Source organism: Mya arenaria, chromosome 3 (genome assembly GCF_026914265.1).
Source record: "Mya arenaria isolate MELC-2E11 chromosome 3, ASM2691426v1".
Taxonomy (NCBI): Eukaryota; Metazoa; Mollusca; class Bivalvia; order Myida; family Myidae; genus Mya; species Mya arenaria.
This window is the reverse complement of record NC_069124.1, coordinates 51,287,379-51,312,848: the sequence shown is the minus strand read 5'-3', so window position 1 is coordinate 51,312,848 and position 25,470 is coordinate 51,287,379. Positions and strand designations below refer to the sequence as shown.

Sequence of the window (25,470 nt, the reverse complement as noted above, 5' to 3'; positions counted from 1 at the left end):
CACTTCAGTCTTAATTTTCAACGCTGTAAGCCGGTATACCGAGATCGGACAACACATATCAGATTCATAATTAGTTCTGTGTCGCCGTTCCCATTTCCTAATTACAAAATGCGCCATGGGTGACTTTTTACGCCAATTTCAAAGAAGTAGTGCATAGATGTTTTGTGAGTGTGATGTGGTACGTCAAGAGTAAAATAAATATTGTCCAGGATAATGAAATATTGGCTGTTTGTTACTAGCAATTGGAAGTGAAATTTGAATGATGGAACTATACTCCCTAGTTTACGCATTGAGCCTTGAAAGTACATTCATATTTATATAATTCGGGATTAATACATATTTTACGTAAAATATCAGATAGTACCGTAATATTGATAAATATGAGTGCATTGTCTAAACTGTATTTTACAAACGGCAGAATGGCCATAGCGCATCCAACTTGTAGGGTTGAGTAATCTGTATTATTTTATTTAACTTCAACCCGGAACTAGATTGGTATAAAACGCATATATACCTTGATGGCCAGTTCAGACCTTGTGGCTTTGGGTGAGCAACTCAAGGCAATCTTGTATAACATAAGAAGCACATGGTGTTGTTTAATGCATGATGTTGTTTTAAAGGGCACCTGCTTTAAGCAGTTCAATTTTTTCTGAGTTCACTCTAACAATACAAACAGATCGGATCCAAGTGTCTTGATATGCTTGTGCAAAGAGATGTTTTCCTCTCATCAGAACGACACATCACTAAATTTATAAATATAAACAAAGACAAAACAAACATTTGAAGCAAACAAAATACTTTATTAATACCATTCATGTACACTCATAATAACAAAACGGTTGTGACTGGATGAGAAGGTAACACTTGAATATGAAACAATGCAGGCTTCAAATGAATGATGTAATGAAAATATATCAACTTGTAAAAAGGGGTTTACAAATGCCATGATTGTATAAAATATACAAAATACTTCAAGCTAGTATGAAACTGACAAATGAGACAACTTAGAAATGAAAATGACTAATTGCTGTTCAAAAGCATCAAAATGGCAGTCTAGGGTTTTACTTCCGTCTAAATTCCACTTTTTGTCTAATTTTTCTAGGTATCCACAAAGTGAACTACCACCTCTATTTAAAGTGCAATTGCATAGCGTTCTACACACAACTGGTGAACTGTTTCGTACGACAGCATGAAGTATTTTGTGTCATGAGATCCTTTGAGCAACTAATGCAAAATCCTTGTAATTTTGAAAACTATTGTGCTAAGTAGTCTGATTACAGCCTCTTTTCCAAAATTCAAAGGAAAGCATAATGCTCCTAACAACTATAAAGTCAATCTCTCTAGTTCAATTTAACACTACATTTATACATATCAAATGGCTTTATTCAATAAAATTGTCATTGTTATTTTTATTGCATATCTAAGTTAATAAATTTGATCTTGCTTAATTTTAAATCTAAAAATCTAATAAATATGTAACAACACAAAAACACACAAAAACTAATAACTATATATTATATATTATAACTTAATAATAATCAAATTTCGTGTAAACTGCAATTGCCATACTGTGGTAGCCATATTTTGAAAACAGTCAATAATTCTGTTGTTCTGAACTATTTTGAACTAATAGGTAAACAACATGTATTAATGATTTATATGGATTTCTGTTATAAAAACATGCACCTCTTTCGAGCATAACGGTTATTTCAATTTTGTCTAAATTCAAAGAAAACTTCTAATATTGCAAAACAAATGGAGCATCCATAGTTGAGCTTGTTTCGGGAATGTAACATTAAGCTTTATCATGCATTCATGTTTTCTTTCTCATCACAATTTAATTCATTTGGAAAAGAGTCCAATAAGCATTACTTTAACATGCATAAAGTAAACACTTATTTGAAGTTTTGAAGGAATTAAAAAAAATGAAATAAAACTTAACAAAATCTGAACGTAATACGATATGAAAATTCAACATATGTTAACAATTTATGGCTTGATATTGCAAAACAATAACAATTATAGCACTAGAAGATGATTATTAAGAGACATATTTTTTTATTAAAGCTTTCAGTTTGACTTAGGCTTAATTTTTAAGTATCTGTCTTATTTCCTAACATTAAGCTCACAAAAAAGGCACTAAATTCTGGTCATTCAAAAGATTGTCAACATATGTGCATATGGCTTCATGTTAAATGATCGGATGCTATGTACCATCAGTAAGCTCTTGGTGAAATTTTGTTCTTACTTCTTATGGCGTCTGTGTTCATATTTAGGCTACCAAAGATCATATTTAGAGGCACACATATTATGAAGTAATGTACCATGAATGCCCTAAAAGTACCAAAAATGTTAAAAATTTAAACTTTTACACAGTAACCACATTTACAGTTGTTATTAAAGCCATACCACACATTGCAAGTCTACTTATTGACTATTATACCATTGATAATCAATATGCTATCCAAAACAGAATTGCAACATATTATGATAATCTTGAAACCAAACTCTTCTCCACCTGCTTATGAAATGTTCTGATGTTACCTTTCTTCTTTGGCAGCAGTAAATAAACTTTTCCTTTGAAAGTACAAATATCAAGCATGTAATAAGACATTGATGGTACAAGACTTTTACAATGATTTTTTTTTATGTTTTGATTTTTTTATTATAACTAAAACAGAATTTCGGTAAAAACATACACAATGACTAACTATGACTATACAACAATTGCTGGCATTTCAAATGGCATCTAAATAACAAACCAAACAAAATAAATAATCTAAAATTGAAACTAAATAACTAACATATCTACATTTCTACAAAAACAAGCCCCTAATGCCAGGAGCAAAAAAATAAGCAAAACCAACAAAGACTATTTTTTGTTTAACATATAATTATAATAATCATTAAAAATACAAACACCAATTTCAACACTGAAATATGGCAGTTTTGACTGTAATTTGGACAAGTGTCTCACAAATCATAAGTTTCATAACAAATTCACCATAATTTATCATTCCCATTCTTATTGCCAAACAGTCATTTTACCCATACTTTTAGTCTGAATATCAAAGTGCACATACATATTATGCCATGCAAAACTATTGTTACCAAATAATCTCAGTCCTTATCCGACTTATGATTAGTTAAGAACACTTTTTGTCTTAATGTACTGCCTCTAAAAACTCATAATTATGAACCAAAAGTAGTCCAGAAATTTTACTTCATTCTGACCTTGATCTTTATTGATTTATTCCATAGTCCTATGGATGTTTTATTTCTCGAGAAAAACTCAATACAGGCATTTGGCTTTCATCTTTAATGAAACAGTACAAAAGAACAATTTTACAGTCATTTATACCATAACTACAGATCATTACACAACACTTATATAACTGTATAAAAATTCTATAAACAACAAAAACATTTAATAGTAATACATAGAAAATTCAATTAACGAACTTTGTAAAAAAAAAAAAATGCAAAGATTAAAATAATTTGTCATCTGCAAATATTTCCAAGAACACAGTTTAAGGGGTTGGAATGAAAAAAAACAAAACAGTTCTGAACATGAAAATAATGGTAAACAGTAAACAGTCAGTATCGATATAACAACGAAACATTGTCTACTTTGACTTGACAACATGCAGATGTTCTTACACCAATAGCATTATCATCCAACTACAAACTCATAGAATCAAATGTAAAGTCAAACATGTTTTGGCAGAAAGTTCGTCAAACAAAGAAGGCCCCTATATCTCTCACAACATGTAAAGCAATGTGCACAAAGAAAAAATATTCAGATGTGATTCCTTTACTACACAAAAGCACTGAACCAATGCTTTATCAATGCCATGCATACAGATCAACTATATCGTGTTCCAAGTCCATTTCGATTTTCTCATGTTAGTTTTGTGTAAAATTTCACAAAAAGCAACACTGCATTTTCACAAAAACAACAATTACAAACGACTACAACCATTACAAATATATACTCAAACATAACCATATAAACAATCAATTGTGTTCAATAATAACTCTGCCCTTCTTGAAACTTGCTCCAAGGCAATCAACAATCTGAACTCAGACCGATATATAATGAAAACTTGTACGTCCAGTATCTTGTATTCCAAAAGTCCATACACAACTGTCTACCTGACTTATCATTGAAATATCCATACCGTATGTAAGTGTGTTGCTATAACATATGTGGAACACCAGCATTATACATGGGTCTCAGTTCTTCTTACAACAAACTAACATGATTATATAAAGATAACATTATGCACCAAATTCTAACAAAGACAACCTATTTTTTTTAGCTTTTGTTAAGTTTTATGAATCAAAGGGACTAACAAATGGATAACTATTAACATACAAATTATTTTAGATGTCTGACAAAGTTAAACATCATTTCGATATACCTACTTTCGGTTTCCAACAGTCTTAAACAACATCGGCTAAATTTGAGCAAAACAGAAAAAAGAAAACATCTTAATTGGTCCACATTGTGAAAGCAAAGACAAAGAATTAAGCAAAATGAACTCATTTTTTCCATTCTTGCTTGATTCAGGAAATAATTTTGTACACTTAAATCCATTTGCACGAATCATTTTCTAATTAATACTACTAAATACTTCTGCAGAATCAGTATTTCATCTTTTGCTTCATTCAAAGTTCATGAACTTATTCAATTCAAATATAAAGGACTCTCGCACACTTTAAGCAAGAAAGGACCAAATAAATGGTAGATTTGCAGATCACTTGAAACAGTTGCATAAACCATTTACTAACACTACAAACGAAAGGCAATATCTCATTTAGAAAACAACCATGGTATAATAACATGCAAAAGATAAAACACAATTTCTTTAAATTCGTAAGAATACATTTTTGTGTGATTTTTTTCCCCTCAATTTTTCAATATTTTTTTTTTTTACAAAAATGCTGATGTAAATAACAGTAAAAATAGCCACTGACATGTTGCAGAACTAAACTTGAACAACAGGCTGCTAGGCCCAAGCACCTCACCAATGATTATGAAAATTACTGAATGGTTGCCATGAAGTTATGATTTTGATTGAGTATTCAATTTCTAACAACGGGTAATAACATTTAACATGATAAGAAAGTCATATAAATCACAAACAATTACATTTTTTTTCAAATTTAACTAGTATTTTATGCAAGATTATTGTGTGGAATCATTCCGAACAAATCAGCAGTTGAAATTATCAGATTTAGATCTGTAACTTATTTATTATGCCAATCTCTATTTGAAAAATTGCATGTCATTGGTTTTTCAAACAAAAAAATAGAGCAAGCAATAAGATCATATTATTTGATACATTACAATACTATAAATCATACTTTTTATATTTTACATAAACAGAAGGAAGACATTAAGGCAACCACCACTCATTCTTACAAAAAGGCTTTTTAACATGATGTTTTTGTTCAAAAAATTACATTTGCCTGTTCACTGACACTGCAATTTTCTTATTCCAAAAAGACAGAGCAGAGCCTTCAGCACAAAGAAGGGACACAACCCGTTATTCTTCTCTGAACACAAATTCACACAAGGTTAGCTCCCTTTAACAGAGCTCTCTTCAACAGAAATAAAAATTTGATTAAAACTTGTAATTTTTTTCTCTTCAAATTTTACAAATAACTTAAATAAAAATGCATATATACTACAGCAATATAGGCTACATATTTTACAAGTGTTTAACCACATATGAATACACTATTAAATATGTATCCGTTGCTTTGCACAATTGACATAGGAAGAAGAAAATGTACAAAAATATTCATATATGGTCATTTATATGAAATATATATTTCAGTAACCAACAACAGCGATGACAATGAGAATAAACATGCGCAATGGACAACAACATAACTGAGCAAGAATGAAAATATCTGGCTTGCTAGGCTGGCACATCATGCATTGTGCATGACCTAGATTGTATGGGGGAGTACAAAAAAAATGCATCTCAAAATAAAAACTGGTGCCTTAATGACCTATAAAGAGTTACAAATCACCGTTTGAAGGATAAATTAGTTCCTAGCCCACTAATGTATTTTCATGTCTACAGCTACACCTAAGGTTATTATGAAGATATATCTCATTGGTAAAAAAACAACAAGAAATAACAATTATGGCTCTGATGAATGCTTTGGATCTAACAATAAGTGACATAAAAATATGTCATTAACAAATAATTGAAATTCAATAGGCAAGTTTGTTTTGAATTTTAAAAAATAATATGACAAATAACAATAAAACAACTGAGAGTTTTTGCTCAAATTGCACTGGAATTTTGATAGTTACATTTTGTGCTGAATCAAACAAAAAATGTGAGGTGAAAAACATTCTCAATTAACTAATTTCTGACTGAGAAAATGGTTATCTATAGCCTTGGCAGAGGTCACTTGAACACATTGTTTCTTTTGCAAAGAACACGAGACATATTGGCAGTTTAATTTTGTATACAATGAACATGATTAAAACTGGTATATTTTGCAGGACTCAATTTACTAGTATAAGTTTTGTCTTCTGATCTGATGTAGTTTATTTCGTTAAAGCACCATTTACGGAAGGCACATAAAGGTTGATTGAAATATTGATTTTGATTTCAGTCTGCATTTTTCTTTTATTTAAGAGTTTTACTCAAGTATGCTGACTGTTATGTTGGATTCACGGCATTTCATGCATCAATAATTAAGTCTGATGTACAGAAAAGTACATGATGTTTATTTCATTTAACAGTAGAATAAGAAACCTGTTACTCCAAATAATAAACCTTTCACAACATATGAAGGATGATTTATGCAAGGCATAATTAGCACCCATGTGCGAATTGGTAATGATTAAATCCCTGAATGGTTAAAAAATAACAACGATGAGTGATCACGATGAATAATGTTGATGATTCAATCATTCGGTGATCAATCTATAAACAGATCAACATGTTTTGTTGATCATCATATGGTTCTCAAATAACCTCCAAATATCCCCGATGTCTCTCTCATTCACATTATATTTGTATGGTTAAGACAAAGGTTATAACTTCTATCCAAAGAAGGAATGTTTGGACAAGTTACTTCAGGCTTTTATTAGCTTTAACGTTTAATCTGATGTAAGAAAGAAATGGTTTTACAATGCCAATGTTTGCTATTTGATAGCTGTCAAGCTCTAACATGTCAATATTTATCAATTCCTGTTTGCTTACTTATGTTATTAAATTGTGAGCGTTTGCTACTCAATACAAAGAAAACCTAATCTAACAATCTGAAAAGTGAATGAGAAGGATTTCAAATCCTGATGGACAGAAAAAAATCTGAGCATCAATGAAAATAATGAACATATGGCACATTCAGTTTGGATTATAATAATTTCAACACAGTGTATCAAGCCGATCACATTATCAGACAAAGAACAAGACCGCACATGAACTTTTGTGACCTCTGCACCAGGCGACATGTTTATATTAAGAACAAAGAAAAAGGTTGCTATTTTTAGAGACTATGGGAGACAAGCCTAGCAAACTAACACACTACCCTGTGCTGCATAAAACATGGCGTGTATGGTTATATGAATCATTGGGAGTATTGGACAAAGAGAAACATCAACAAAGACCTGATTCATCAGCAAAAACCATTAAATATTAATCTCGCTGGAGTGACAGTGACACTGCTTAACAAAATAAGACCAGTAGTTTTTATCAAGTATAAATATTTTCAGATTTTTTAGCTTTAAATAGGATTATCTGATAAAATGACTATTTTTTAGGCCATTATTCTTCTGGGGCCATTCTTACTGAAAGTCTCAAATCCATGGTTAGACTCAGAAAAACATTTTTAATAAATTACAAAAAAAATCTTTATTTCCTTCATTTTACAAAAAGTAAGTGTGAATTATTTTCCTATTTTGAACAAAATAATGAGATTCAGCAATTTCATCAACAAAACTTAACTAGAAAGAAACAATAAATAAGTGATTAGCAAATTTGTCACCGAGAGTCTGAACTCAGACTTGAGACTGTTCGTAATCATGGCCCCTGATGTTCTCATCTTACTTCTAAACTAAATCATTAACATAACTTAAAGAATGACTGAAAAAAAGTGAATGCTGTTATGGATTTGTGTAGTCATGAAAACAAAGAATATCATTAAGTAAAATTGGAATACCTAGAGAAATGACTAATATTTGGATAATTCTCAGATATTGCCCGTCTGAGGTAGCAGAACATTTAAGTATTATGGTCCAGTTTAGATAATTACGCAATACACTTAACAGCAATTTAATAAATTATAATGATAAAGTAGAATAAACACAACAAAAAACAGACAAAAATAATAAAAACAAATAACTGCAAATGTTGAATGTACTAAGCTAGATACTGATTGTATTAACTAGATGAAGAAAAAACACAGGCCATAACCATTGAGAATTTAAACACCATGCAAAAAGTAAATTATAATTTATAATAATATTACGTAACAAAAACAAAGTCCAGAAAGATACAGTGGCAATTAAATAGAATAATATAAGCTGTGCATTTGCACAACAACAATATACAAACATCTATCACATTAATTATTACAAACTAAATTATTATAAAATAATCAACTTTGTTTATATATACTAACAAGTATGTTCGACTATATGTGTTAAACAATGACAGCTTCTGACTTGCGCACTCATCGGTCATAACAAAAGGCTAAAGCAAATTCATTCAGAAATACTGACCGCAAAATCCTATCAAATTTGCCACGACCCCCAAGAAATACTTTTAAAGGTCACTTGTATGCAAGGTAATTTAAAGATTGCCGTGGCAACCAGACAAAACAATCGCTAGCTTTTTAGACTTGACTAGTCACTGGCACCAGACTTTTACCTATCAACTAAAGCATATTTGTCAACTGCTCTGCATGAATTAGTACATTTCTTAGTAAAAAAAAATCCAACAAAAGCACATTTATAATGCATAAAACAACAAGATTAATATACACACAGCCAATTGAAGCTCTGAGCAGCATATGGTCTGTAGACTATCCAGTCTGGGTTTCCTCACTGCATGTACAAATGATGTGTTGGTGAATCATCACAATATCTATGAACACAGACACTGAATGTTTGGTAAATCACCTGATTTTTTTTTTGTATTCTGCTTAAGAAATGCAGACATCTTAATCAAATTCCCAAGCTAGGAATTTGTGCATATCTGTAAATGTAGAGACGATAGTCCTTGCTTGCAAGAACGACAGACCCATCATCCATCAGTGCAACATCAAAACACTGGGCATGCTTCACCTTGCTCTCCAGTGCGTTAATCAACTGACCGTCCTGCGTGAAAATGGTCAAGTTGAAGTTGTTGTGATTATCTGCGACTAGGATTTCACCCTGGCTGTTGATGCCAACACCAATAGGGTAGTTGGTGATGCCTTCCCCTCCAATCTGACGTAGGTACTGCCCTGTGTAGTTGAACACTTTCACACAGTGAGCTCTGTTGTCACTGATGAAGATCTCCTCTTTGTCATTCACAACAACACCGTTGGGAAACTCCAGATGCTTTGAGCAACCAAACTTTTGCAAGGTGTTGCCATACTGGTCGAAAATGATCACTCTCATCACCTTGCATTCAACGATGATGATCCTGCCTTTGTTGTCGATGGCAACCCCCCTGGGATGCTGCAGAATATTGGCCCCAAACTTTCTGACAAACTGCCCATACTGGTTGTAAACCTGTATTTGGTGTGTTGGACTTCGCTCTGTGACAATGATGTCACCGGAGGTTTTTACAGCAGCCACACGATTCGGGTACAGCAGCTGACCGTCACGTTTTCCACATTCACCAAACTGGAATTTAAACCGTCCCTCCTTGTCAAAGATCTGAATTCGATGATTATTGGTGTCAGCAACAACGATATCATTCTGAGCATTGACAGCTACACCACTTGGCTCTGTGAACTGGCCCTCCATAACGCCAAATTCCCCAAACTTGCAGTGGTAGATCATCTTTTGGCGTTTGATCTGAGACTTTGGTGGGTAAAGGTTGGTGGAGATGAGCTTGCTGGTAATGTCCATCAGTGGATAGCTGCTTGTGGAGAAAACATCAATACCATTCTGGAAAATGTCCAAGCCACCACTTGACCACTCCTTGTAAAGGTTGGTGTCACTGTTTGTTGTGAACGTATCGGCCGAAGGGAAAAGCAAGTTATTGGTGGAATCAAACTGACTGCTCGTGCTGAAATTGCTGGTGGACACAAAGTCTTTTGAATCTATTGTTGGTGGTTCAAACATGTGACCGTTCAGCTGTCCATTCATTTGCGTGTTGCTGAGTGATACCGGTGGTGGACTGATATTGTTGACAATTCCGGTAGGGCGAGCAATGGGCAGTTGAGGTTTTGCTATGATATGTGAAACATCGCTGGGTCCCTCACGAACATAGCCAAAAGTGTTCCTGACACCGGTCTGAATAGCCTGGAAGTTTGATATGAATTCAACATCACTGTAGCTATCATTGTCAACATCTGGTGAGAAGTTGAACAAGTTCTGGAAGCGTTGCTCTACAATATTCTTGAACATCAGAGCTTCAGGCATAGTTGCAAACTTCGTTATTTTGTCCACGAATTCAGTCCCAAGATAAAGTTTATCAATGTGTTCCTGAATTTTGTTACCAAGATTGTTGATTAGAAGTTGCTTGCTGTTAAAAGCTTGGTCAAGTTCCTTGAGCGCCTCGACTTTTCTTTCATCTAACATTGCTCGATAGAAGTTGTAGGTGTCATTAATGTCATTTTGGGCCTTATGAAACTGAACTTGCAACCGACTTGCAAGGTGGTCAATACTTTTCGAATTTGTCTTGAGTTCACCGACTTTCATTTTTGCATCTTGCTCAATCAAATGCATCTGAGCTATCTGCTTGTCTCCTGTGTCAGAGAGGAACTGACAGTCGTGACCTCGACCATGATCGAACACTGTGCACTCCTTGCATATTGGGATAGAACACGTTTTGCAGAAAAACTTCAGTTCTTCAGCCTTGTGTCTTGGGCAGTACAGTGGTTTTTCCATTTTGCCATTCTCCCTGTTGTTTTTCAGATCTGTGAGGCTTGTGACACGATGACCCTCGAAACAATGCATAAACTGGTGCGCCATCACGCAGTTAGCACACAGGAAGTTGGCACAGTCAAAGCACCTTGCAACTGCGTTTGTATCTTTACTCTTACATCCGGTACAGTGTAAGGCACTTGTGTCAAGCGCTGTTTTCTCCAGGAGGTTGCTCACAGCATAATCAGGCAAAAGCCCACTTAGGCCGTTGGCGTTGAGAAACGTGTCCTGATGACATTCTGGGCATGAGATCTTGTCCGGTATTTCCTGGGTTTTCTCCAAGCATGGCTGGCAGAATGTGTGAAAGCAACTTAATACTTTGGGTATGGAGTATGTTTCGTGGCACATGGTGCAGCGGAGGTTTGGGTTTCCTGGTGGGTCCATCTCGTTGTCTGAGGAGCTGGATGCCGTGGTTACGGTGTCGCTTTGCGAGGGAGTAGGGGAAGCCATATCTATGTCTGGTGAGTCTCTGTCTAATGATTCTGTAAGTAAACAAACAAAAACTGTTAGGACTCACATAATTTCATAAACTAAAATACACTGATCAAATAACCTACATGTCTACTTGAATAATAAATAACAATACCCACAAGAAATACACGGTCTTTTTTTATTTTATAGATGGCTTCTCCATTTGGTTTTTTTAAAATAACAGTTCATAAATCAATTTTAGTTTCAGAAAACAGACTGTCTGATTACTTATAGACCCATCATTTAATGAATTAATACTAGAGAACTTCATCTACTTAAAGATTCACACTATAACCATCACCCGGGAATATAGGACATTAACATACACAGAAATGTATCATAAATATTTGACATTCCATACATTTCTTCTATTATGTAAACATATTCAATATTTCATTCTCAACTAAATAAATGATACAAGGCTAGGCTAATAAAATCTGGCATACTAAACCCAATGATTGTGACATATTTTCTGCCACATGTGTATCTCGAGCAGTAGATACTACATAACTCATGGATAAACATGAAACTTCCTTCAAATCCACAAAGAAACTTGAAAACCACTTGATAAAACCTTTCTAAGACATGCGTCTATACAGCGCAATTTATACACCCATTACATATATATATTTTCTTAATATAACATAAAAATAAAGCTGAAATCTAGATGAACCCCATTTTTTAACAGTAAATATCTATATGTATACCAAATGAACTGCAGAAGATTTGTTTGTTTAATGTGATGACAAATCCCCACCGACAATATTTTTGTATATCAAATCTGATTTTCAGTACATTATGTTATGTACTTCTGCAGTACATTATATAAAGTGCTTCTGTAAAGGATAGTTGTATATAAACTTTACACCGAACAGTCAGAGACACTCCCTAATGAATCAGGTCGACCAATAACCAAACATACTTTTATAACAATGTGTAAATACACAGCACAGCCACTCCAAAAACTACACCTACAACCATTAGTTTAGTACAATAGGTAATATAAAGCTAACCTCGAAAAAGTGTGTCAATGTCTAAACTCCAGTAACAATCCCAGATGTCATTACAATCATGAGTACACGACTTGATTTCTTCAAAGTCTATATTATGAAGTTCCATAAGTTTTAAAACGCTAACTTCAAAGTCCATTTCTTGTCTTTCTGTGATGCAAATAATTTTACTTATTAAAGTTAGTATTTGTATTTAAATAATTTCACAACTGAGAAATATCCTATTTCAAGATAGTTTGTTTTAATTAATGAGGAAGATTCTGTCATACTAAAATTCTCATAAACCATGTTTTCATTTTATACCAAATTGCTCCAGCAAACAAAGAACAGGTGAGTTGAATAAACTCTTGGTCAGCCACTATCACTACTTCAATGTCAAGGAATTCCTAGTGATTGAATGCTTTTAAACTTCATATAAAGAGGTTAAATGACCTCAATGTACTGTTAACTTACTTACGACTGATGATTAAGACATGCTGATTTACAGCTACTTTGTATTAAACATCTCGAGATAATTGAGCCAGACCTTGCAAAAAGCAAAAACAACTTGTACAATTCTACAAAACTATGTGTACATAAAGAATGTCATGTTATCCACCAAGCTACATGTATTGACAAAACCGTATAAAACATTCTTAATGAACATTGAGCTGCAACATTGCACAAATGCAGCTTCCAGACTGTTACATGATTAGCAGCATCTAGCAGACAAGCCAGCATAAAATCCATCCTTGTCCGCCATGCCATTGTCTCTCCTTTATTATTTGAAACAGATAACGGACTCTTTTTACATTGCATTGTCAACTGACATTGAAATCCAACAAAGTGTGAAGGGTTTCAATTAACTATCATTAAAAATAGCATTAAATATATACATAGAAAATAAACCTAAATATTTACAAACTATAGATACGTTTGACAATGTGTATGACACAAAGTATAACATAGAGATGAATCACATCATAAGATTACTTCTTCAAGGAAAAGTTCATGAAGTTCAGGACAGGCATACAAGTTATCAAGGTGTTTTCACACAAATAGACAAAAATGCATTTATGATCACCTCCCGATAACCAGATAATAACAAAACAAGCCATTGTACACTTGAACACTGTGGAATACCATAAACAATACTAATTAATGTGAATATAAAATATAGCCATTTTTCTCTTTTCCTACATTGTAAATAAAAAGACAAAGTTCAATGACCAGCAAGGGCCGGAGGTTTTAGACATGATAAATGTTTGACTATCACCAATATAATAATAATGGCTTTCTAGGAGGGTCAGTGATCTCAAAACCCAATGTTTACCATGAGAGCTTGTATAACTATGTTATTATGTGAAACTGTGCTCGGAAAAAAACTGCAGCATAAATGAACTGATACCATTATACATTGTATTGCACCAGATTAGGGAGTATTTCCTTATTTCCACCTATACCTTAACTTCCATTTCAGAACCTTAACAAAGAATAATGCAATAAGTAGCCGACATATATGTATTACAGTGCTTTTCCCCACTTGTTGTGAATGGGGCCAGTGCTTTTAGAATAAGTGTATCTTCAAGAACATTAATATGATGCAGTATTTTTTTAGGCCTGATTTGGGGCCGAAATTCGGCCCCATTCCCCTCTCCAAAAAGTATATATTTTTCCCCTATTTCAGTAAAAAATTCCCCTCCCGACGATGTCAAAATCGTCCTCTAAAATAACTTTGCCGATCGTAATTACGGCACTTTTCAATACGGTAAACGCAGTTTGGCGCCGCATTTTACACGTAGTGATCATACATGCTAGTCTCCCTTGATTGATCAGTATCGTTCAATCGCTCGGAAAATTAATTATATTACGATTATACGAAAAAACAAGCATCTGTACAGTCTAGGCCAACTCATCCCGACCTCCACAGCCTATGTCGAAAGACTCTTCAGTCTTATGAATTCCCTCTGTACGCCTTCTAGGAATAAACTACAGGGCAACACACTTGACAGTCTTATAAGAATATGTATGAGAGTGCCAAAAGAACTGTCAGCAGGGGACATTGACAACATACTCAACCTTTACAATATGAAACAAAGAGATATTGCTTTGTAGATTGCTTTCACTTTCACTTTGATCTTGTTATGTATATGCATATGATCAATTTATTAAAGAGGAAGGCAAAGCTTTAATGATTTTTGCATTTATACATTTTCCCCTTTTTGCCCTTTTATGACGCGATTTTCCCCTCCTGACGGGCCCTGGCCCCATTCCCCTAAAAGTGAAAAAAAACACTGTGATGTTTTTGTATCTAAAAATATCGAAACAGTTTCGTTTAGCAGGATTGTGAATTTTGATTCAAATATTGCGAAAAAAGTATACTCCTTCGGATTGTGAATGGGGCAAAATTTCAACCCAAATTTTTATCGAAGAAACAACAACACTGTACTACACTGCTATTCACATTCATGTATAAGCAGCATCTTATTGGAAGCTAACCTTGAATATATGGTACAAAACAGTTGCTGCTCCCATTATTAAAATTAAACAACTTGTTCTTCAAGCTTGTGTAAAGACATCACAAGATCCATGTCAATAAATATAGTAGTAAAACTGTTTCATAACAATATATTTATATATATATAACTAGACAAACTGTCTTACAACAACAAAGAACATCTCCTCTCATTTAATATGTTCATTTTGTGTTCATCAGTCAGAAACAGCAGCCAACAAAGATAACCCTGCTACTCCTGTGATGGTGTCAAGTTTCCAGGGTGTCGTGTTACTGATAGTTTACCGAGTTTTTCACAAATGTACAGTCATGAGGGTCACTGGTTCTTACATTTGAGAACACAGCAAGTTTATTGTTTACAGAGAAATGTAGGGAAACTGAGCTATAATGGTAACATATCTTAAACCAATTGTGCAGTCAGTTTAAACAAATCATGAAGATGGTTACACTACACTTTGTTCATGTACAAAAAGTACCAACCAAGACCAAAGGTTTTCATAACAAAGAAACTTTTGAGTTCCAGTAATGCAGAAAATAATAACCCACATCATGACAAAATTAAATAACATATCCGGAGAGGAATTGTGAAAATGCCTCAATTGAATATCCGAAACTACCAAAAAATCAATGATTTCAAGAGCAAACAAAGAAAATTTGAGCTGTTTATGAATAATGAAAATGATCATGAAAACGACAAGAGTTAAGCCTTGCCATCTGGTAGTGTGATCGCAAGGGAAAACACTACATTTATTCTGCCTGGATAAAGAAAAATTGACAGACAACGAAGCATGAGATGTGATGTATGGTGAAAGTGGAGAATAAAATAGCCATTTATGTTGTGGGGACTGAACAAAACTGAAAAACACAGTGACACTCTTGTTATACCTGTGCATGTTATAACAAAGAAGCCCCCATTACAAGAGGGATTTTATCTTAAAAGTCTATATAACATCAATTCAATTCATGCAGAATGAATGCAGAAATAACATTAACATGTATCATTTCAGACCATATAACATTAAAATTACAGTTTGGTACCTCTCTGTTTTAAATATTAACCAATCAAAACCTTTCCCTTTCTTTTTATTTACAGCATCTGATTGGTCCAAATTCTAGGTCAAAAGCCAAAGTATACATCTCAGGCAATTATTTTTTAAACATTCCAAGTATTCAAAACAGATTGACCAAAAATGCAATAAGTCTAATTTTTATGGCTTTTTCTTTGATCAGGTGGGCATAGGTCAACACAATAATCTTCAACAAGGTATTTGTGAAAGAATTAGCAGCTAATCTCTACTGCAAAATAAACAAAGTGTCACTGGTAACATTTAGAGTAGCCCCAGTTATCAAACATCCATAAACCCTGTAAATAAATGGCTTTAATGAGAACCAGTAAAACTTTGTTTCAGGGTATATTCAACGAATATTAAACGTCTGATCCCGATTAAAAAATAAAAGCTGATCTATGACTGCTTTATACATTTCCTCATTAATATGAGTATATTCTGTATTATTCAATGAAACTGTTTAGCTTCAAGCAAGAAATTAACATAATGTTGTCAACAAGTTTTTTTGTATCTAGAAATGGAAAGAAAAATTTGGATATCCTAAAATTACTTGTATCACGAACACCAACATAATTTCAAGAAAAACACAGACAAGAACCAAGATGTTTTTGCCCGACATGATTGCAGACAATGTTATAGCATTGCAATGCTAGATTCACTGCATGCAGCTAGGTCCATTACTTCACTTCAAATCCTGATTTTCTCTAACCAGACAAGTAAATACAGAAATATGCTGTAGTTATATAATGTGCAATCTGTTCATGCTTTTCTGGAGATAGTTCTTATACACAGGACAATAACAACAAATTTCGAACATTTGACACATTATCATGCAGGAGGCCTTAAAATGAAAACACTAAGTCTAATATAACAAATACAGTAGATTAAAAGGATATCACGACAATTAGCAGTGGTAAAAAATAACTGGTAAAATTGCCTTTGTAGGCTTGCTTAAATTCTCTATTTTATATAGCAGGGTTTGTTGAAATTTGTTGATGAAAAACAGTAGCAAACATATGGCTTCAAATGTTCATTCAAAAGCCTGCTTTCAATGACTGTACTAACCATCTAGTGAGTCAAGTAAGGTCCTTCCTAAATAACAACAATTAATTCTTAGGATGGGTCAAAACTAATAGATTTTAGCTGTCAGACTTCCTGAGCTCAATATAATGATGACTCTTGAAAATACTGGCCACTTTCCCTGGTACATAAATCATTATTGTTCTGTAATTATTTACTTAAGTTTCCTGCTATCTGTAGACACAAAATGTCAAGCTGACCAGCAGATAATAACACATTCAATGATAATCTTGACGACTGGAATTAATATGTTGAATACCTAAAGGAACATGACAACCATAATACTTAAATATCTGATACCTGAAAATCAATCAGGTATCTTGAAACTAATAGGATATGGTCAAGAAAGTCTATGATAGGAACAGTTTAGTAGGCAACATAAGAAGCTAGCCAATAGTCTTTCTAATTACTATTTCAAAATGTGCACGCTCCATCAGTGCGCTGAATTATTTATAATTATATATCGACTAGAAAACATGTATTTATAAAATTTATAAAAGCAGGCCTGATTACTCAACTACATGTAAGTAGTTCTAATAATTATGGGAATGTCATTTTTCTCCAGGCTAAATATTACTTAAGAATGTTTAAATTTCAGAATAACTGTATTTGCCTCCGCAAACATAAAATTCTTTGGTCATTAATTGAACTCCTCCGTGATCAAAAAGCTATCATCTGTATCCAGTAACCCGTTATATTGCTGAAGCAATAAAACACAAAATTAACATTTATATTTAATAACTCAGCTTCTCCTTACAAAGAAATGGAATATCTTTGTGTCTGGGACACAGCCTGTGCCTAGTAGGACACAGCAGTTATAAAAGAACTAACTTCTCAGTTAACAAGAAATGAAAGTTGATGCATTCTGCACCTTTTCCCCAGACTTCATTCCCAGATCAATTGCCTGCAGCTTGTACTCAGGGGCTCAATGTAAAACGCTAAGGAGCCAATTTATTCATACAAGAGCAAATACATATAAAGCACTACAAATCTTTCATTTAAAGATGATTTTACTTTTTGAATTATAGGATTTTATATAAATACATTTGTTTAAAAAACGAGTAACTAAATGTGCATTTAATTCCACACAAATTTTGTATCGATTAGAAACTTGCCACAGAACATACCAGCTGATATAGTAATTAACTATCAATCTTAATTGTTAATTACAATTTTATTCAAACATTTCTTTAAATCAAGGCTGTGTAGTCAGCCAGAACCAAGAATCTAGCACATAGAAACCATGAGAGGTGTGAGACAGCACAGGGGCCGGCATCTGGCAACCATTTTCTGTGAACCATAAACACAGCTTTCAAGCTTCCTCTCAAAGAATACTCATATTAATAATGTGGCCGGCTTTACTCGAAAACTGAGATTATTTTATTTTCTAGTTTTCTGACAATTTTGATGTATCGATTACAAATAAAGAATTCACTATCAATGAGTGTTTAAGGACCCAACCACAGAAAAACCCAGATACCATTATAAAATTGTTATATCAAATACTAAATTTCATCCCCATGTTTAGTTTTGAACATGTCTACAGTGAAATCTAGATTTCAGTTTTATTCATAGAACAAGTGAGCTATCTGTTCTAACTCAAGCATGGTAACACAACTTCCATTCTCACTTTTAACAGGATTTTTATGTCTTTAAATTAAAAATTCACCAGAAAATACACTCAGCAGTTTTCATACTCAGACACATATATTTTGGTAATGTACTGGAATCACTACGTATAATCAAAACACATCGTAGTTTTTAATAGAACCTTGCACTCAACGTTCATATTGCAGCTTTGCAAATGTCAAAATCCAGTTATTAAAAACTGTTGTAATCATGTTAACCAATTATTAACAATTATGAAGAGCATACTTGAAACATAAGAGGTTTCATTGCACTCTGACCACACAGTAATGAAACAGCTGATGAAAGCGGTTTCCATTGCGGAGCGACTCTCAGGTTCAGAATATAAGGGTAGTCCCTTGAACAATACCAACACAAAGGATATATACATGTAAACAACCAAACAATCATAATAACATAAACCCTCTTCCAGAAGAATAAACATTGCCTAAACATGTTCTGTTTCTATTGCTTATCACCATGCAAAATCTCTGAAATCTCAAAATCTTCACTTCAGATCTACACATGGGCAATTTTGCACAAAAACGCCTTGAAATGGGATACTGTAACGCCAGCCGAGTCTGCCAGTGTTTAACTCATTACACCCTGTTGACTCCATAATCACCTCAAATTATCTCTAAAAAAAATGGATAAGATCAATAAAAGGGCAAATAACAATAGCATTGTCTAAATTATTTTACAGTGAAAAATCACATATTAGAACCATTTTGCTTATCATTGTGCCACAATTAAAAAAATAAAAACTTATTTTTTCTTTTCACAATTACAGAAAAATGTTAATCATTTTAATATAGTAAATTGCAAAAGCATTTACACCAACACTCGACTATTGTTTATCATTTCAAAAAAAGGAATATCTTTACATTTATTTAAGTGTTTTTGGTCATTGCTATACATGTGCATATATTCTCTGTACAACATTTCATATGAATATATCTTAACAGTTTTTGTTCAAGAAACTGACAACCTAAAATGGTGGGATGCTATTTTTTTTACTTTCATTTCAAGCAGACTTTGAATTTGATATGCAAACCAGAACAAGACATGAAATGATAATACAATTGACAGACAATATAACATGTATACAAATATCCTGTACTAAACTTATGTTTTAATTCTAGCCAAGAAAATTGCATGAAATGGCAACAATCTCAACAGAAAAAATATTTGAAAGCCTTGAAATAATGAAGTGATCCAACATTTAAACAGCCGAATAGTTGGCTCAACTTAATATATTTAGGATGAACATCGATTTTTAAATCACATAATAATTTATGAGCAGATAGGTCACAGTACAAGGTTGTGTCACAAAATACTGAAATAAACAAATCTTGACCCCCTGAACATTATATAATTTGCACATGCGTACATGTATGCCAATAAAGGCTGAAGTGATCGCGCTCATTGGTGGCAACATCGAGGTGGTAACCATACAGACAAACAGTATCAGACTCTGGATTAGAGGGTCCAAAATTAGTGCCTTCAATAGAAACTCATTGATAGTAATTAGGGCGTGGTATTACACAGGATTGGTAAATGGTTCTAATAAATACAGTAGATTTTAAAACTAGATTTACGATTGTCACTATATAAAAGCTCTTCAGAACTTGTTACCTTTTCAGTATTGCCATACATTTAGTAAGCCGCAAAGCGTATCATTAAAATTTTGGTTCATAAGTACACATCAAATTATCTGTGCCTAATTTGGCATTCTTGGTACGTGTACACATATATTTTTATAACAAATATGATTTTATATGCAATACTTTGCCATATTACACAGGCATTTTCCTTGAGGTCTAGAACAATTGTTAATACTAGTTATATAATCTGTTTTCTTTTATGAACAAATATAATGCAATATTGAATAAAATAATGTTGAAGTGGACCAGATTGATTCATACCAGGCGAAATGACATGGACTGATGGAAATTATTCTTACCGATCATATCAAAATTTTATAATTATTTCATTAACGTTGAAAATAATAATACAGCAATGAGCATTCTTTCTTCATCATACTTTTCTCAATTTGATTTTACATAATTACCTGCATATCCCTTTTTCATGACAATCATAAACAAAAATTATTTCCTAGCAACAAAACAAGTGTGTCACATCACAATATTTTTATTCCAATGAGCCTGACAATGATCAACACAAAGACTGTGATGATAGAATGAGTCAGAATATTGTAAAACAGTCAGAGATGAATCACTTCTAGTCTTGGTTACTGTACAAAATCATTGATTTCCTAAATCAAAAATATGAATAGGAGAAACAAGAAGATGGTTATGACAACTATTTGAACTAAATCATATACATATATAACTTTTAAAAAGGAGAATACTACTGTTGTAAACAAAGAGAGCGCAAATTGACTAATACACTTTTGTGTGTTTCAACCAATCAAATCCCTCGACAGAACTAGACCTATGCATGGTCTTGTCTACATTGTAAATTGGATAAAAATGTTAAATTTTCTTGAAAAGCATGAAATGTCTCGCGACAATGAAAATGCCTTTTGATACCTGGAGATACTGTTTTCATATGTGCTAAATACTAACGAGGAAGCATGCTTTTAAGTTGTGTTTTGCGCATTGACAACATTTTCTCTAAACGAAAACAACGCCATTTGAAATGAAAGAACCAGCACCGCCAAAATTTTAGAGATCAACACCAAATGCTGATAGATCGTAATGTTTGATACCGAAATACAGAAGAAACAATGCTTAATTAAACGGTTTATGACTAATGAAATGACAACACTTACTTATAAAGTTTGCAGTGATGATTAAATTTCCTTCGGAAGACATGTGCTAGCGTCCCGCCATGACAAAGAACACTTTGCCTCGTTTTGGAAATGAATACCTAATTGCATTAATTAGGTTGGAAGCGCCACCTATTTCGCGCACCTTGCGGACTGACAACAATTCACGAGGCCCGGCAAGTTTGAAATAACCGAGGAAACTGTCTCTCCGATTACAACTCAATTATATAATGAATGCATAACTTCCACGTTAAGGAATGAACTAAATCTTTTAAATAACGGCATACTAACCCACGTATCTTGGGTAAATTTTGACTGAATGTTTTTTATTATATAAATCCGGGACCAATAACTTAAATCCTGCTCGCAGTTAATATTCGTGCCTGGTTGTATTATATTATAGTCATGTTGTCCATTTCCATTCACATACGTTGCAATACATTAAAATTGGACGATAATATCATTGTTTTGAAATAAAGAAAATCACAGTTCTTTTAAGTTTCAACTTATAATTATCACATTAGGCCTAAAAAAATATGACCGTTTCGGGTAACCCGACCCTACCTATAAAAATGCGCCGACCCTAACTATTTTTTTCCGTTTCTGAGCAAAAAAAATATTCGTTAGCGAATAGAGAGTTACGAAGGGCGGATAAATGCAGATTTTAATCAGAATTATTGTTTATATGATAAAACAAAGTCAGGCAATGACAGCAATGTAGGAAAGACCGCCATGTGCAAGAAAACACTCTGAACTTACGACAGATTTTGAAAAAAAAAAAAAAAAATCCCGACCTACCCTACCTAGAAATTTTGGGAAGGTTACCCTAAACAAACAATTTTTTTCATTTTTTTTTTGGCCTTACATATATATTTTCGAAATTTATATAAAGAAGGAAAGACCGCCCTCTCTAGAGCATGTCTTAATCGAGGCACGATATTTTCATCGCAGAGAGTCCCGTGTCCTCTATGCTACGTGCATGGGCGCACCATTAATCTAAGAATTCTGCGCTGTTGAAAGACAATATATAGCCGATTACTTGTAAACATAACATATCGTTATGTAAGGTATGGATACAGGGGCGATCAAGATTTGGCGCTGGAGAATGTTTAATTGCACTGGTGTCACAGTAGGTGCCAATTTCCTGCATCGGCGTAGCTCCAATAGGCACGGTAGGCCCGGGCCTACACTTCTTTTCCAAAAATGAAAAATACAAAACGTCCAAATCTGCAATAATAACTGAAAGGTAAGGGGTGACAGCTTAATTAACATTCAAGTGAACACTACATGTTAACTAAGCATGTTTTTTCTAATAAGTTTTGTATTTCAGTCCTGTTATTGTACATCATAAGCAAGACAACAATAAAGTTTAGTGAAGTGCAATATAATTTTACTCCAGATATAAGCTAAAACGCACCATATTCGATCTGGAGTAAAAACAAATCCCGGGGGAGGTCCCCCAAACCCCCCTACCAAGTGGGCCTATACTTTTTAATAGGCAAAGCTACGCCCCTGTCCTGTGTATTCGTTTATTGGCTCAGTGCCATTTAGGGTCCACTAATATAATAAAACATCCCAAACTGCACAGCAGGATACTCAGATTGGAGATCTGATAAGACAATTTGGCAATAAGATTAAGGTCAATTAACAGAGGTTGTGTACAAATACACGTTTTGGTGGGAGTGGGGGGAGGGGGGGGGGGTCACTCATAGAAGGCTTAAACTAAGCATTTAAGGGTGCCATCTTTCGGCGTCTAGTTAAATCATATTTTATTGTTATTTTCTGTCAGCAGTATAAATAACATACAATCGACCGTTTGGCGTGCCTCCTTCCTTTAAAAGATGGCATTCATTATGCAGTAGAATTAATGCCAACCTCATCACAGTATTACGCTTTCTCTGTCCATTTTTTGTTAATTTCTAGGTAAAACATGATCAACCACTATACCAAAACTCAGGACTGTAGGACGGCGAGCATTCTCTACCAGTACAATTGTCTAAGCGGGCTGACGCAATGTTTGATACGATCTTGTTTTGAAACAAAATGACGGGATTATTTAGAAAAGTACCGATTTTATTTTGAAATGTTTATGAGTCTAGTATGTGTCGAAAACCATGTCTTTCGATCGGCACCTTAGTTTGGTATTATAACATTAACGATAAAATAGTTATTGTAGCAATATTTACAAATGAACAGGTTGATTTTAACCACACGTTTACGTATTTTTTGCGCAAATATGGCATTTCTGTGTATGTTGTTGTGCTTGCATGTATGTATGCCTTTTTTCCAATCTTGATGGTTATAACTCGACAGTACATATTTCCTGGTCGATCGTTTGTGGTTCAACACCCCCCCCCCCGGCTTTTGTTCGCTGCAAGAAGTTTACGCACATTTTGGTGCGACTGCAAACATTTGACCACTGCCTACTTTTAAGAACAGAACGGAACATAACATTTATTGTTAACTTAAACATATAGAGTTCATCGTTATTACAATAACATAAGCACGTGGCATGGCAATAATTCGGACCCGCAATAATTGATAAATGCGAGAGTGCATAGACATATATAGATATATCAATGGTTTTAACATGCTAAAAGCAATAAAGTTAAGCATTATTATTCAAAGCGTTATATCGGAACTTAAAAGCATGCTTGCAATACAACGTTGGTTTTCGTAGACATGCAGTATTTTCAGAGTTTAATAATTGAATAAATTTAAACATACTTGGTCTTGCATAGTAGAATTTATGTATGTATTTTTTCCTAATATCATAATATTATGTACAAATCAAAACAAAGTGATATTCGTCTGCAATGTCATTATGAATACATAAACACATTTACGTTCATTTCTTTCAATATTTACACTTACATTTGGAAGGACAATCTTAACCTAGCAATAGTATTCCTAAGTATATAGCTATACACTTTATCTACATACAATGGCATATGAATAGTAGTTTTAGTTTTCTGTATAACAGTAGTGAACTCAATAAGTCTATATCATTTTCCAATATCCATTAAAGGAGTCGATTAATTTTGTCCTAAACCGTCGGCATAGGAATAAAATGATATTATTAGACTCCGAATACAACCAAACTTCATTGAATCCTGCATTATGTAACATAGAGCGTACATTTAAACACCATTTATTTGAATTTGCGTTATTTGCTGCATCGTATCGAAGGCTTTGCAATGTATGGTATTAAATACATTTGTCTCTTTTAAACTGATAAAGGAAATATCGCCCTAGTTCACCATATGTTGCAGAGTTACTAGTGCCTATTCTTACACCAAGAAGTCTTTCAGAAAATTTCTACGAATCCTTCTATATTTTCAGCTGTACAGAAGCCCCATACTTCACAAGAATAACACAAAATTGATGACACAAATTATTCGAATAAACCAAACATAATTTTAACAGGAATTTCTTTCCCCCTAGTTATCCCATAGCATTAGGCCCTTTATCTGCTAATGTCTTCGCTTGGCATAACAATACCAAGATAGTTAAAGATTGAACCTTCTCTATCAAATCATTACTATAGTAAACATTTACATTTTCATTGTTATTGCCTCCCTTTTAATACTTTTTTTGGTTTATTGACTTTAACCTTGAGTTTCCACTTTTCACAATATGCATGTAAATTATTCAAAGATCTTTGAAGACCTTCAACAGTATCAGAATATATTACAGCATCATCTGCAAACAATAACAAATACATTGAAAGTTGGTCTAATGTTAAAGCTGCATCGTTAGTTTCACTTAAGTATAGTTCTATATCATTAAAGAGTGCATGTGTGCTCGACCGGCCATGT

The 25,470-nt window shown here is 33.5% G+C and overlaps 1 protein-coding gene across 2 annotated transcripts; it reads right to left on the bottom strand.

Annotated features, from left to right (window-relative positions):
* Window positions 1–779: 779 nt before the first annotated feature.
* On the bottom strand, window positions 780–21,733 carry LOC128227129 (brain tumor protein-like). Of its 2 annotated transcripts, none has more exons than XM_052937358.1 (2): window positions 21,656–21,733; window positions 780–11,595 (listed from the first exon to the last, which is right to left on the bottom strand). In XM_052937358.1, exons 1-2 carry the CDS (start codon window positions 21,696–21,698, stop codon window positions 9,200–9,202), a joined length of 2,439 nt encoding a protein of 812 aa, XP_052793318.1. In that variant the 5' UTR covers window positions 21,699–21,733; the 3' UTR covers window positions 780–9,199. The 2 variants fall into 2 exon arrangements, with proteins under 2 accessions (XP_052793318.1, XP_052793319.1); XM_052937359.1 differs by lacking the exon at window positions 21,656–21,733 and adding an exon at window positions 20,933–21,109.
* Window positions 21,734–25,470: the final 3,737 nt, after the last annotated feature.

What these genes read in the sequence shown, in the direction of transcription:
- LOC128227129 (XM_052937358.1), bottom strand. Translation starts at nt 21,698, where the DNA reads ATGTCTTCCGAAGGAAATTTAATCATCACTGCAAACTTTATAA. An exon ending in CATCACTGCAAACTTTATAA is followed by an intron (nt 11,596 to 21,655) that starts GTAAGTGTTGTC and finishes GTTTACTTACAG; the next exon opens with AATCATTAGACAGAGACTCA.